The sequence below is a fragment of the Apis dorsata genome, unplaced genomic scaffold (genome assembly GCF_000469605.1).
Source record: "Apis dorsata unplaced genomic scaffold, Apis dorsata 1.3 scaffold_58, whole genome shotgun sequence".
In the NCBI taxonomy this organism is placed as follows: Eukaryota; Metazoa; Arthropoda; class Insecta; order Hymenoptera; family Apidae; genus Apis; species Apis dorsata.
Genome location: NW_006263358.1, coordinates 1,500,434 through 1,510,508, shown reverse-complemented (window position 1 = coordinate 1,510,508; position 10,075 = coordinate 1,500,434). Strand labels below are relative to the sequence as shown.

Sequence of the window (10,075 nt, the reverse complement as noted above, 5' to 3'; positions counted from 1 at the left end):
CCCCCCATCCCTCCAAGTGCAAACGGAGGAAACGAAGCGAAGATGATTGAAAAGAAGTGCGAAGAGAAAAGTTTTGGTAAAAAGCGATACGAAAGAGTGATTCTTGAGTGTGCAATCGACTTCCCCTCCCTCCTCGAGATTTATGCTTCGTTGTTTCGAATAGAACTGTTTTTCACAGTTCAGTTTTTGGTGCTTGTTGAAAGCATTCGAGTCTCGCGAATTGAATTTACTTACGACGATCGTCGATCTCGGAGGCACGCACAGATTCACTAATTGCAGATCATCGCGACCCTCGTGCAGCGTGGCTCTTCCGTTCGACCTTTCCTGGAAAGTCCATCAAATTCTTAATATTGAAAACGATTCTTTTCCTTTTTGTTTTTTTTTTTTTTTTTTTTTTCGGTGCAACGGTGCTTTAATCTTCGCGCTGTGCGATAAGACGAAACAGGCAGAAGTGTTACGTTTAAATTACGTTTAATAATCTCTCCTGTGAAGTGAAAATTTTCTCTAAAAGAGGAGACGAACGTTTTAAAAACGAAGGGAATCGAGAAGAAATATTAACCTCTCTAATCGAAATTGAACTCCGCCATTCTCTCAAGAAACAATCTCGAAACTTGGAGCAACATTCCGTATTAATACATTAATCATTATTGGCGAATAATTTGCATAGATCCGACCAAGAGATGCGCATATATCTTTCTCTCGCCTCGCTACACGAGATCCTTCATCGAGCACTGTTTCATCGGCGAAGGGACTCCCCAAGGACCTTGAGGCGAAGCCAAAAAAAAAAAAAAAGAAACGAGGAAAAAAAAAGACAGTTTCTTGTACAGTTGACCCTGCCTTTTCTCCCTCCCCCTTTACGATTCTAGTCCCGCGCATTGGACGGAACGATCTCGAGCATAGAAAAAAAAAAAGAAATAAAAAAAAAAAAGAAAGAAAGAAAGAAAGAAAGAAAGAGGACGATTGGGTCAAGAAGTCTTGCGGATTCCCTCCAACAGTTGGAGTAGTACTAATGATCCAACCTGGCCGAGGTACATCAACGAGGTATCCGGTGTATCGTGTAACCCGCTAAGTGAAAATGCGCGTAGATCCAGCTGAGATACAAGATCACCGGCCCGCCCCCTCTCTGTCGCCCGCCTAGCCTCTCCTTGCGAGAAACAATAAAAGCGGTAAACCGGCACCGACGTAATCCCGCAGGACCCACAGCCCTCGTTCCACGCCTCGTGGAACACCCGAGCCCCGGATCACGACGACACACACGGACAAGAGAGCTCGGTATCCAGATTTTTCGGGTGTGCAGCGTGTCTAATCCTAATGCGAGGACTTGGAAACGTTGCACGATTGCTTATGGCCGCTCGACAAAGGAGCCGTGACGACGCCAAGGATCTACCAGCCGCCATTTATCCGTCTGTTCCTGTTTTCTTGGCGCTGCGTTTATCACGTTTATGGGCTTGAGACTTTTTTCTTCTTCTTCTTTTTTTTGCTCACGCGCACGCGCACGATTGTTCATTTCGTAATCGTCGAATTGTGGAATTTTTCTTTTTTTTCATTTTCGTAATTTATTGCGTAAAAATGTCCGTTACGTTCCCCGCGCAATCGTTTATCGCGTAAATTATTGCGCGATAATTTATCGATTAACCGTAGCCGATGCTCACGTAGCAGCATAATCAACAGATCAGAATTCTTCAGAAGGAAACGAAATCCAGCATCGACGAATTTTTCAAGCTATTTTTTTTTCAAGCTTGGGAGAAAAGAATCAGAAAAATTAACACTTTCGATTGAATATTTTCTAATCTCTCTCTTTTCCCATAAAATGAAATTGGTGATGCATTTCGAGCCGAATAAGAGTTTTCCGCCGCGTAATTCATTTCGTTAGCCGTTGGTTGTGGCGTTGGAGGGTGGAAGATTTTCGCGCGTCATCCTTCCCGCATCAGCAACGTCGATGTTGGGATCGGATCTGATCCGTGAAAAGAGGACAGACAATCCCCTCCGCACAAACCCCCTCGACTTTTCGACTTCACCCAACCATATACCTATTCGATCTCGACGTGAACCCCGGAAAATTTATCTCCTCCTTTTCTTTTTTCTTCTACTTCTTCTTCTTCTTCTTCTTCTTCTCATCCCTTCCTCTTCCCATTTTTCGAACACAGACGTCCCAGAGTTTCCCATGAGCGTCGTAGGTATCGACACTCTGGATACGGACGAAAGAGATCGAAAGATCGAACTGGGAAGCGAGAGAACCGAAAAACGGACGCGAGGAAGAGAGAGAGAGGAAGAGAAGAGCAAGTGAGAATATATACCTGCTGGTGGATATTAAAGCGAACATCATACCCTCGTCACTTTTACTGGCCCTCTATCTATCTCCTTCCCACCCCATCCTCTCGTCCTTGTTACATCCAGACAAGCGGTTTCTCCACTCTCCTCTTCCTCCCTTCATCGCTCTATCCTCCTCCTACCAACGTATCGTATCCTGCAAGTTAAACACATCGAGAAGGAGGATGCTTTGCCCGGACACACAACTGCAAAGTCAAATCCTCCACGTTTCCTCCTCTGCCTCGGTTCGTAGTAACCCAACCTAAAGCCATCGATGATGGGGAGAAAGAGAAAACCGAGAGGAAGACAGAGAGAGAGGAGCTCCCTTCTCGTGCACTTATGCTGCATTCCAGGCTTAGACGCTCGTTTCTACTCTCCATTTTCATCGTTCTCGCTTTACGGTCGCGTCGTTAGCCCTAAAAGCGACCCGTGCTCTCTCTCTCTCTCTCACTCTCTCTCTCATTCTACCTCCCCTACTCAACGTCGACGTTGGTTTCAGAGGCTCACCTGCTCGGATGGATGATGGGCCGCGGCTTAATCCCCCCGCGATATCGTGGCGGGGCCGAGCGTTACCTCGCCGACTTACCAAACGTGCTACTCAGGATTAAACGTCGCTCGTGTTCCGTCACTTCTCGCTGTAGGAAATTTTTCAACGAAATTAAAATCCTTCCTTCTCCATTGCTGGGATATTAGAGCTAATTGCCTCGATTAAATTGCAATTTGCATTTTCCTTGCTCGTGTTCTTGCTCGATTTCGAAAGATAGAAACAAGGAAAGTCTACGCAGGTGAAGTCGTTTGAACACCCACGCCAGTCGTCGAGTCCATCGATAAATCGTATCAACTCATCAGCCTACGTTTCTCTCCTCTCGAAAAATAAAGAAACTTCGAAACGTAACCTCCACTGTCTCGACCCAGTCGATGCAATCATACACACATTCGACTGATTACGTTGATTGCGAGGGTAATGAGAGATCGGTCACCCGTCCCTGCTAAACGTCGCATGTATCCTCGCTTGTGTCTATAATTACTCGCCTCGAAATGCTCGAAGTGTCCTCGAACGAGGAGAGCGGAGAGAGAAGGAAATGGAAGTTTTGGTCTCTGGAAATCAAAGGTGCAACGAAGAGAGAGAGAGAAGAGGAACAATGGCGTTGCAAAGTTGCAACATGTGGTTACCGAGGCGTGAACCACATCACCCTCGTACGTCAAGGTGCATCTTGGATCCTTATTCGCCGCGCGTGTCGAGATTTGTTACGAATCCTCAATGCCCGAAACGATCCACTCCCTTTCAGCGATCGAGAAAGACTCGTACGTACATTATGTATCCTTTTCGAGATGAATGAGGGTGTGGAGGGGGGTTGGAGTCACGCAACGAGGCAGATACGTGACCCATCACCTCCGCAGGCAGATTATCGGGAAGAAGTTTGCGCTTCGGTTCCTAGAGTTTGAAAACGTTTGAAAGAGAGAAAGATGGAGGGTTGTGCGAGGAGAAAATCGTATTTTTTCGATGACCTGGGGATTCAATTTGAATCGTCTGCGCGTGCACGTGACCGCGCAATCTTGAATATCGAAAGAAAAAAAAAAGAAAATGAAACGAAATTCGAATAATGGAAAAAAAAACATTTTTGTATTAACATTTGTTCTGTGCGACTATGAAACGTCGCATTATCGGCATTATTCCTCTCGTGGTTCGCTCGTTTTTCTCGCCGCGGTGAGAGTAATTGCTCGGAATCACGTAGGCCGTGAGCCGTGTCGATGGAAAAAGGGAGAAGAATGTTAATCGAAAGATAAAACAACAAACGAGGAGAACTGTTACTTAATGTACACGCCGCCTGGTATCGACAGCCGGCCCGAAATTTATTAAACGTCGCCGTAAGAACGGACCTGCGGCGATCGTTTCAGCGGAAAAGTCGTGGCCAGTTAGATGGAGGTTCGTTAAAAACTAGTTCTAACGGTACCGGTAGGACAGATTTTCTTGCAACACGGTATTTCCTGATATAACGCAACTCGCCCGGCCTCACCGACGCACGAACGTTAACGCTTGTATTTATAATAACTCGCGCTCTTGCACGAGTAATAACCAGTCCTTCTGTAATTGCCCGAGCCACACCGCGTCCTCCTACGCGTATCACGCAGGCTTTACGGATTCCTTTTCGATCCCTCCCCTACTATTTCGATCGGAATTCTACGGGAATAAAAAGAAAAAAAAAAAAAAAGAAAACCGGAAACCGAGAGAACTAGTTCGACAGAATTAATTACATCTCTCGGTAATAATAATCAGAATCGTTTTCCTTTAGACTCTCGTTCTCTCTCGACGATTTTCAACTTTATTTCAACTTGGAGCAAAATCGAGCGGGCGAATAATTTTCTATGTGTGCACACCGGCGTGCAACCTGTAATTACAAGATGGATAGCGATAGGCACCGCATTACTATTTTCGCATTTCCTTTTCGTAGCCATTCGAATCCGCGATTAATCACGATTCTTTCCGAGTCGAAATGAAAATTTTATCTTCCGTCTCGTCTCGATCCGTCTATACGCTGGAGAAAAAGGGAGAAAGGGAAAGAGAAGAGAGAGAGAGAGAGAGAGAGAGAGAGAGATCGAAGCGAGAAGCAGTTAGTCGCGTTAGCGCCGCAACGAAAGAGCGGCTCGCGCCCAACACGGCGCAATCTGGTCCCGATCGGTGCACGCTCGAATGCGCCCGCGTCCACAGCCGCGGCTGATCTTAATTACAATCGCAAATGAGACGGCGAGCGGATAATTGCGGCGCATGTCGCAAGTCGCTACAATGTCGTCCGGCTGGTGTCCCTACGGTGGAACACGGCCACGTATAGGCCACGTTTCTAAAAGCGAAAATAGCGGCCATTATGCGACGAAACGGTCGATCGTTTCCCTCGTATTTTCGTTCACGCTTTCGTGAAACAAAGTTTAGGAAAGATTATTTTATGCATCAGTTTTGATGCGATTGCGAAGAAAAATATCGATTTCTTTGTTTCAATAATTATTATATTTTCATGAATTTTATACGGATGGAACGAGATATATATACTACTACAATTGCTACTACTATTACCACTACTAAGGATCCAGAAGACGACAAGTTTTTATCGAGGTCGAAATAATTGATTTAATAGCGTTGTGGCTTGTTTCCCGGAAGAAACGAGCGCAGTTTCCGGAATCTCTGGAGGAGGGAAACGTGTCGAAACGATGAATCCAATTACTCTTGTTATTTTTATGCGATAAACAAGTGAATCAAGTAACGAAGAAGAATTAAGAATATCGAGGAACGTTCTCTTCGATAAATATCTTTAAAGTTTCCTCTTTCCGACCGATCGACTAAAGAATATTTAATTTCCATGTTATCGAAATATATTTTATCAGGACTGATCCATCCAACGCGAAATGCTTTTTCACGTTTGAAAAGAATTGGTGATTTGATTAGCGAGTTCCTAACTAAGAAAAACGTTTCGCGTTTCACTTACGTCGTCCCTTTACGGCCTTTCAATTTCGAAACGGTGTCATAGCGGAATAGTGAATTCCGTAGAGCGATAAAAAACTGGAGAAACGCCGCGTGCTGGATAATTATTGGATTATCCCGCTTTTAACCGCAACTTTACACCATATATTCTCCTTTATTAAGTGTTAGCCGGCTCGGTCTCGTGCATTCTAGCGACTGCAGTCGATCGATAGTTCGCCAATGCGTTTCCGTTGACACCCTTATAGACGATACAGTTGCACTGGCGCATAAGTAATGTTTATATTTAGATCTTTTCCACGTTCCAACCTGTCCACCTTTGCGACCACCACGAGACTCTTCTTAGACTCCTTTCCTTTCCAAACCTTCCATCCAACGTTCCCTTACTCTCCTTCGTCGCGTTGTAATTGATGAACAATTTTATTGAAAAATTTGGAAATGGGACATTTAGATTAAAAGAAGAATTCGCAGAAGAGAATCCTTTTCTAAATTATTTTATGTGACACTTTTTTTCCTCCACTTTTTTTCTCAATCGATCGCCGAATACGAATCTCGTGATGAACGTGTCTTTCAACGAGCTCCACGCGTTCTTCAACGCGTATTTACCAAGCACACTTTCGCCGATTCAACTAAGATTTCACTTATTAAGCGGCGGTAAATCATTGGGCCGTGCCACCTCGTATCGTTTATCTCCTGCGTATATAATAATCCGTTTTGTCCGTTTATCCACCCATTTATTAAATATGTAAATCGCGTAAACTTTCATTTTTATGCGGCCACGGCCTACAGTTTATTGCTTGCCGTTTGCCAAACGATCGCCATCCGAACCGATGTATATTGGCCGATATTTCGCCTCCTGATAGTTAAAACTAAAAATCGCCCCTTCGAGCCCCGACGATCGATTAACCGATGACGCGTATCCGGCGACGACTCGTGCGACCGCCGCAATTCTTTCAGCCAGACAAATTCACGATTTCTATCCTATCCGTGAGGACGATATTCCTTCCTCCCGCGAAAAAAAGAAAAAAGTTTTTGCGTTTCGATCGATTCTCCCCCTTTCTCCCTTCCTCTTTCTCCGATTCGACTCGATAATCTCGACGACGATTATTGACGTTTTTCGTTGCCGCGAGGAGATACGAACTCATTATTCGAGCCGGACTTTATCTTATCTAGCTTGTAAAGCTGGTAAACGATACATACGTGGAAATAGTGGCCTGGTTTCACTCTCCTTGTATCGCGCGCAAAAATGATGTAAAGCAACTAGGGGGACAAGCCGTGTCTAATAGGCCGGCTTTGAGCGAGACGTTTTTACAATTACGACCGATAGAATCGAAGCAATTAGTATTTCTAACCGTGCAACGTCGATTATTTGCGTTTGATCTTGATATGATTAATTATAAATCTCTTAAAGATTTTGCGAGATATATAATTAAGGATTTCTATTTTTTTTCTTGTTATATTAGGTGTAAATTAGAACTACTCTCTCTATCTTTTTTTTTTTTTCCTTAGATATCTCCTATATTCACGAAATATGTGAATTTATACTTTATGAATTTTATTACTTTTACGAATACTATTCTTATCTTCTTTAATTATTTCATAAATTTTTCATTCGTGAATTATCTCCTCCCCAAACTTCTATTCAACCTTTTTCTGGAAAGGAGCAGTTGGAGGAGTTCGATTGTCGAGTTGAATAATGACGAAGCAGGTCTAGAAGAGGAGGAAAAGAAATTTCGAAGGAGAATTTGATCCAGAAATATTCATTAAAAAAAAACCCGTCAGAAATCCCGAACGAAGACGATGATTTGGCCAAGCCTCGTTCCGAACTACGAATCCACGGTCAGAAATAAACAGAAAAATCCGTTAATGAAACGCAGGTAAATCCGAAGAGGGATTTCGTGTATTTCAGACGTTCTGGAATGCCGTCTTATATAAAATGATACACTCGTGCGTGATCTATCTATCAAAACTGGATTTCTGGGCCCACGATTTCCGGGAATAATAATAGAATACAAGCACGAAAGATTCGTTGCTACGCCCAACCTCGAAATGAAAGAAAGAACACGGTGGCCATGGGTAATGAGTATAATCAAAACGATTTAGTAGGAAAGTAGCCGCGAGCTATATACGCGTTGTAACACTCTCTCTACTATACACGTGTACGTATACGTGCAGTTGAATTTGAATTTTCGGCCGAGACGACTTTTACCTTTACACAGGGGCCGGTAATATTCGCCGGTCACGAAGACGCCATCTGATGGACGACCAAATTGCCGGGTCCGACCGTCTTAGAACTGCCCTTTTCCTATTCGTCTCTAGCTTCTTCTGCATTATTCTTCCCGTTCTCGTCTAGCTTCCTCCATACTTTTTTTTGCGGCGAGGCATAGCTACCGGCGAATCCAAATCCATCCGCCAACGTTCCTCCTCTGTTCGCAGATGTTTGCCGGCCGTCTACGCTTTATCTATCTCCCCCACCCCCAAATCTGTGGTGGCGAACCGCAACAAGATTCGGCCGGTATACACTTTGATTCGTACCTATACACGATGGCGTGTCGAGATAATTGGAGGATGAGATCGCGTCTGGTCTTGTGTCTAATTCGTCTTCTACGTCTAGAATTATTACGTATAATAGGAATCGAACGATTTCAGTGGAATCGAATTTTATTACGAGTATCGAAGATAAGCGATAAGATAAAGAGAAGGATGAATTTCTATTTCCATCGTATATCTACCTAGAACGCAATCGTGTATAACATAATAAATAAATCTCCGATCGAATATATTTTTGTATGTACCAAGTTGTGTTTGTCTTGGCTCGTTCGAGTCTTCGAAGGTGTCTCGAATATATATTATAACACCCTGTATACGCGACGACGTGGAAACTTGCCAATATGTGGAAGGAGAATACGTAAAAGTTCGATTAACGTCACCGGCAATAGAACGTTCCATTCTATCGACAAAGTGATTCGAGTGGAGGCGAATCACGTTCTCCAATGAGACGGGCCATCGTCTTTACATCTCTCTCTCTGTCTCTCTCTTCCTTGAAAATTACGGCTCGCGAAATGTTCATTCGAGGCTCGAGGGAGATCTGTTCCAAGGGAAAATCGTGTATCCTCTCCAATAACTTCATTCCTCGGCCGGGTCTCGAGCGGAGGGCCAGGTATAAGAACAAAGGAACGAGGAGGAGGAAGAAGGTCACGAGCGAGGAAGAAAAACGACACGTAGATGGAATTACCGTCTGGTCCACCGATATATATACTTGTATGGTATATATCGTCGCCGTGCCTACACGGTAGATTTATGTAGGTGCGCAAGCAGGAGGTATTATGGTGGATAAACTAGGAGACCGGTGACCTAACTGGCCGCTTTCGAATCGAACGTTACACCACCCTGGCCAAACACCCGGATCCAAGGATCTTTGTTCTCTCCGCTCCCAATTACGGTGCCTACACGTAATCATCTCTAGGTATTCAAACTTAATTAAAATTCTTCCGTAAGTTTTTTTCTTTTTTTTCCCCCCCGCTGGAATAATAATTATTTACACGATAATTACGCTCCTTAATTAAAAACATTCGTAACATTGAAAAGGAAAATTGAAATATACCCTTGTCGGGGGAAGGAAAGAAATGAGATCTAATTTTAAAACTCGTCGTTCACTTTCGCTTCGCATTGCGTAATAAGTAACTATTATCGGTTGAAAAATCGATCGTTATTTTTTTCCCTTCCCCCAATTTTTCCCCATCTACTGTGCGTATATAAATAAACGTGCATCGAGATTAGTGAAAAAATGACGACGAGGCGCGTTACGTCACAGGAAAGCGTAACACCGTCCAAGAGAGTTCAACAGCCTTTCGACGTTGCGAGAACAACAGCAACGACAACAAGAACAAGGAACACGAGAGAGAACAGTCGAGGTTGTGTACAAGGCGACATAGAGAAAACCGTCTCTTCTCGCCGAAGGGGGTCGAGATTATCGTTCGTGGGCTGGAAAGCCGAGGATAAACCGATGAAGGGTTGCTCTTCCAAACCAGTGGCGCGTGCCTGCCGTTGATCACCCCTTCCACGCTATATTATACCGATGCAACCCCGTTGAATCACGCCCCAATAGCCTGTTCAGCTGTCGCAAAAACCGGCTACACACACAACCGATTTCTCTCCAAGAACGAAATCTTTTAACAGAGGAACGTATTAATTTCTTTTTGTATTTTTTTTTTTTTTTCTCTTTCGATCCAGTCAGTCGAATCGTTTAATCGGCCACGTGAACGATTCGAGAGATGCAGAAAAAGGTTTATT

At 44.0% G+C, this 10,075-nt stretch overlaps 1 protein-coding gene across 1 annotated transcript in view; it reads right to left on the bottom strand.

Moving 5' to 3' along the window:
• The window catches only part of LOC116184869 (putative uncharacterized protein DDB_G0281733), a 30,758-nt gene that overhangs the window by 864 nt on the left and 19,819 nt on the right, over positions 1 to 10,075 (bottom strand). The window contains exon 3 of the mRNA XM_031515225.1: positions 235 to 324. Coding sequence (XP_031371085.1) covers positions 235 to 324 — 90 coding nt within the window. The remainder of the gene's footprint in view (positions 1 to 234; positions 325 to 10,075) is intronic.